The sequence below is a fragment of the Chenopodium album genome, chromosome 2 (genome assembly GCF_948465745.1).
Source record: "Chenopodium album chromosome 2, dcCheAlbu1.1, whole genome shotgun sequence".
NCBI lineage: Eukaryota > Viridiplantae > Streptophyta > Magnoliopsida > Caryophyllales > Amaranthaceae > Chenopodium > Chenopodium album.
Window position 1 is genome coordinate 42,771,025 of NC_137835.1, and position 4,651 is coordinate 42,775,675.

Below are 4,651 nucleotides of genomic sequence, written 5' to 3' on the forward strand. Positions count from 1 at the left end.
TTTTTGCATTATTGGACCTCTTTAAGCATGGTTACTTTGTAGTAATTAGTGCTTGAAAGATTGGTTTAGTTTTTACATAATTGCAAATCCATTGCATAAAGTGTGAAAATTTATTATTTGAGGCTTATAAGTACTAAAGATCGAATCTTTGATTATTTTAAGTGGTAGGAACCTTGAGTTACTAAATTCCACAAGTTTTTGTTAAAATTTGTCATTTAATCATTTATCAATTAAGTTGATTGCAATCATAAAGTTTCAATCTTGTGATAGAATTTTAAATTATCTTCATATTGGAAGATATAGTTTTCATGGATTCACAAGTTAAAGTTGGAATCTTTATTTGAATTTTGTGTTCATAATTCCAACTCTCTCTTTAATTTTGTCAAATCTCATGATTAATTTAAGTTAATTAAATTAATAGTGAGAACAACCTTATTCATTTTATTGCATCAAGTAGAACCAATTTTATTGAAGAATAGTTCTTGGAAATAATTTTTGTTTGGTTTGAAACAAGTATCTATTAAGGCAAAAGAAGAGGTTTGACTTTCTCTCTTCTCCCTTTTCTCCATGGTTAATTGATTTTGATCAGTTTCTTCATTAATCTTGATCTTCGATGGCTAAGAAGAAGAAGCAGAACAATTCTACACCTCAATTAGTACAGCATAGGAGTTCTACTGATGCAATCTTGCAGAATTTGCGAAACTCAGGTATAACTTTTGTTCCAAGCCCGATTCAGGAGGTAGATGAGCTTGTCACTCCGGCGCCGGCACTGGTCAATCCGTCTTGTGGTTCTATTCCCTGGAGTGATGCTGAAACTATTGCTCTATTTGCTGAAGCCATTTCTAGACCGACATCTTCGAATTTCAATAAAACAGTACCTAGGGTTTTTGGGTCTACTATTCCATTGGATGCTGGAGCTGCTGCTCATCGATCTGAACCAGCTGTTCCTAATTCTCACTCTGTACCTCCCCTGGAACAGAATTTACACAAGGATGGTGAAGATCAAAGCTCATTTTCTGGGAAGTTGGCTGCTAAGGGAGCTCCCCTGTTCTTTGTTGCCCCGGTGGTTCAGAATGGGAAGCAGGTAGCTCAGCTTCAGGATTCTGAACTTTTGGAAGGTAATAGGAAATTGTCTAATGCTTTAGTTTTCTATGTTGTTGGTCATTATCCTACTATTTCTGCTGTTCATCGTTTCATAGTTCAGCAATGGCATGATGTGAAAAAACCAGACATTTTTTGGCATGACGATGGGTATTTTATCATTAATTGTTGCTCAGTTAGTGATAAGGATACTATTCTTTTCTCTGGTCCGCATATGTTCATGGGAAAACCAACAATCATTAAACCTTGGAGTCCTAAATTTGATTTTGGTGCTGAGATTTTGAGAATTGTTCCATTATGGGTTAAGTTCCCAAACTTGCCTTTAAATTGCTGGGGTCCTGAAACTCTTAGTCGTATTGGTAGTTTGCTTGGTATACCAATTTGTTCTGATGAATGTACTACAAGACAACTAAGAGTTTCCTTTGCTAGAGTTCTAATAGAAATTGATGTTACCAAGCCATTGCCTAAATCTGTATTTGAGGAAAGCCCCTCGAAGGAAACTCTGGAACTTAAGGTAGTTTATGAACGGACTCCACCCTTTTGCTCTAAGTGCAATAAAGCGGGCCATGATTGTTCTTTCAAAGTGCCATCAACTCCTAAGCATTCAGTGACTACAGCTCCCAAGCAGTCAGTAACTACAACTCCTAAAGTGCAGCAAGTCTGGGTTGCTAAGCCTAGTCAAGCTCCTGCTCCTGTTGTTGATGTTGATGCTTCTGTTCATGGGCAATCTATTATCACTCCGCAGGTTCATACTTCTCAAAACTCAGATGAGGGGTGGAGAATAGTTGGAAGGAAGACAAAAAGTCAGCAAACTAGGGTTAATCATCCTGCTTCTACCTCTAATGCTTTTGTTGCTTTATTTGCAAATGAAATGGATGGTGCAGGTGGTTTCACTATAAATCCAAGCGGGGGTGAGGTTAATCCCCCTTTGGTATCATGATTTACTCTATCTGGAATGTCAGGGGCCTGAATGACCCTGACAAAGTTGCCTCTGTAAGGAGGTTGCTTCATTCTCTTTCAGTTGATGTTATTGGCCTTCTTGAAATAAAAGTCAAATAAAAAAATGTTCTCACTTACCAGAAGAAGTTTGGCTCTTCTTAGCTTTGGATGTGCAATTATGATCATTCTCCTAAAGGGAGGATTTGGCTTGGTTGGAATGCAGATAGAGTAACTGTCAATGTCTTGAAGATTCATGAGCAGTTTATTCATTGTAGTGTCCTTTCTAAGGATCTTTCTACTCAAATTCATCTCATTGTTGTCTATGGGCTTCACTCTATTCATGATAGGTTTCCTATGTGGAAAGGAATTAGGAACATCTCTATTCAGCATTCTCCATGGCTCTGTGCTGGTGATTTTAACTCTGTTCTTCATACTTCAGACAGGCTTCATGGTACTGATGTCACTGATTATGAGACTAGAGATTTCCAGAGTTTGGTTGATGATTTGGACCTCACTGAGGTTAAGAGCAAAGGAGCTTTTTACTCTTGGTCAAATAAGGCTCACACTGGTCCTAGAACTCTTTCTAGGATTGATAGAGTCTTTGGTAACCAAGCTTGGCTGGCCTCTCATGGGCATGTTGAGACTGTCTATCTTCCCCCTTCTTTATCTGATCACAGTCCAGTTCTGTTGGATATTTGTTCTGCTCCTGCTGGGAGAGGTAGACCTTTCAGGTTTCTAAACTATATTGTTGATCATCTTGATTTCCTTGATACTGTTTCTCAGGCTTGGTGTTCTGGTGGCTCTGTTTGGCAGAAGCTTAATTCTGTGTGTGCCCTGCTGTCTGCTGTTGGTGCAAGCTTTGTTGCTCTTATTGTTGCATGTGTTTGTTGTTATTGGTTTTCTGGTCTGTTTGCAGGCATGTCTGCTCCTGGTTGTTGTTTTTGGTGACTATTGGGTGTTTGGCTTTGTTGTTTTTTTGGTTTTTTTGTTGTATGGTCCTGGTTTCCGGAATCCTTCCTAGAAGGTGGCCAGAAATCTGAGTCCAGTTGTTCTAGGCCCTTCCTAGAACCCTTCCTAGAAGGTGGCTAGGTTTGGATCTAGAACTGGTTGTAGGGTTGGCTTGTTGTTTTCAGGTCTTTTGGTGTTCTGGTGGTAGTTATAACTTAGCTTTTGTAAGTTGTAACTTTCTCTTTTTCGTAATAAAATCTTATTTTCCAAAAAAAAAAAACAAAAAAAAAAAGCTTAATTCTGTGAAGTCTAGTATCAAGTCTCTTAATAGCAAGTAGTTTGGCAACATTGAGGAGAAGATTGATCAAGCTAATGTTGAGCTTGCTGGAATTCAGAACTTAATGGCTCAGAATCCTGATGATTTGGATTTATATGTGAAAGAATCTGATGCTATTAAGGTTGTCAAACACTGGAATGATATTCAAGAAAGCATCTTCAAACAAAAGTCTAGGATCAACTGGATTAAGCTTGGAGATGGCAATTCTCATTATTTTTTCTCAGTGATGAAGAATAGACAAGCAAGGAACATAATTGACTCCATAATTGACTCCATATTTGACTCTAACCAGGTTTTGCTTAAGGATCCGAATGCTATTTCTCATGAAATTATCTCCTTCTATAAGTCTCTTTTAGGGACTCAGGCTCCTTGGCTTCCTACTGTTGATCTTGTTACTATGAGGAGGGGTAAACAGCTTAGCTCTGTTGCTCAGAGCTATCTTATTCAGCCTGTCTCTCATGCTGAAATTGATGCTACTCTTAAGGGAATTGATAGCACTAAAGCTCCTGGTATTGATGGCTTTAACTCCTTTTTCTTTAAGAGAGCTTGGCATATTGTGAAAGATGATATTTATGCTAGTGTTATTGAATTCTTTACTAAAGGGACCTTGCCTAAGCAATGGAATTGCACAACTATCACTCTTGTTTCTAAAATCCCTAATGCTTCCCATGTTAAGGGTTTTAGACCTATAGCTTGTTGCACTGTGGTTTATAAGCTCATTTCTAAGGTCATAACTGCTAGACTTGCTTCTATCATTGGTGAGGTCATTGATGAAGCTCAAGCAGGTTTCATTCCAGGCAAGCACATTGGTGATAATATCCTTCTTGCAACCGAGTTGATCAAAGGCTATGATCACAAATTTATTTCACCTAGATGCATGGTTAAGGTGGATCTGAAGAAAGCCTATGATTCAGTTGAGTGGGGATTCTTGATTACTGTTATGCAGGAGCTTGGTTTTTCTCAGAGATTTATTAAGTGGATATGTACCTGTCTTACTTCTGTCTCTTATTCTATTCTTATCAATGGTTTCCCTGCCCCTCCTTTTGAAGCTAAGAAAGGTTTAAGACAAGGTGATCCTATGTCTCCCTTTCTTTTTGCTATTGGTATGGAATACCTTTCCTGATGCCTTGATGAGCTTAGGTTAACTCCTGACTTTAACTTTCATCCTAAATGTGAAAAAGTTAAACCTAACTCATATGATGTTTTCTGATGATCTGTTGATGTTTTCTAGAGATGATAGTGTTTCTGTTAAGCTTCTCTTCCAAGCTTTCTTGAAATTTTCTGGTGCCTCGGGGCTTTCTGCTAATCTTGATAAAAGTGAAGTTT

At 38.2% G+C, this 4,651-nt stretch overlaps 1 protein-coding gene across 1 annotated transcript; it reads left to right on the forward strand.

The window, feature by feature from the left end:
* Window positions 1-613: 613 nt before the first annotated feature.
* On the forward strand, window positions 614-4,300 carry LOC145571989 (uncharacterized). Its single transcript, XM_081631010.1, has 6 exons — window positions 614-1,904; window positions 2,264-2,499; window positions 2,599-2,971; window positions 3,430-3,732; window positions 3,928-4,122; window positions 4,272-4,300. The coding sequence occupies exons 1-6, from the start codon at window positions 614-616 to the stop codon at window positions 4,298-4,300; spliced, it is 2,427 nt and encodes an 808-aa protein (XP_081487136.1).
* Window positions 4,301-4,651: the final 351 nt, after the last annotated feature.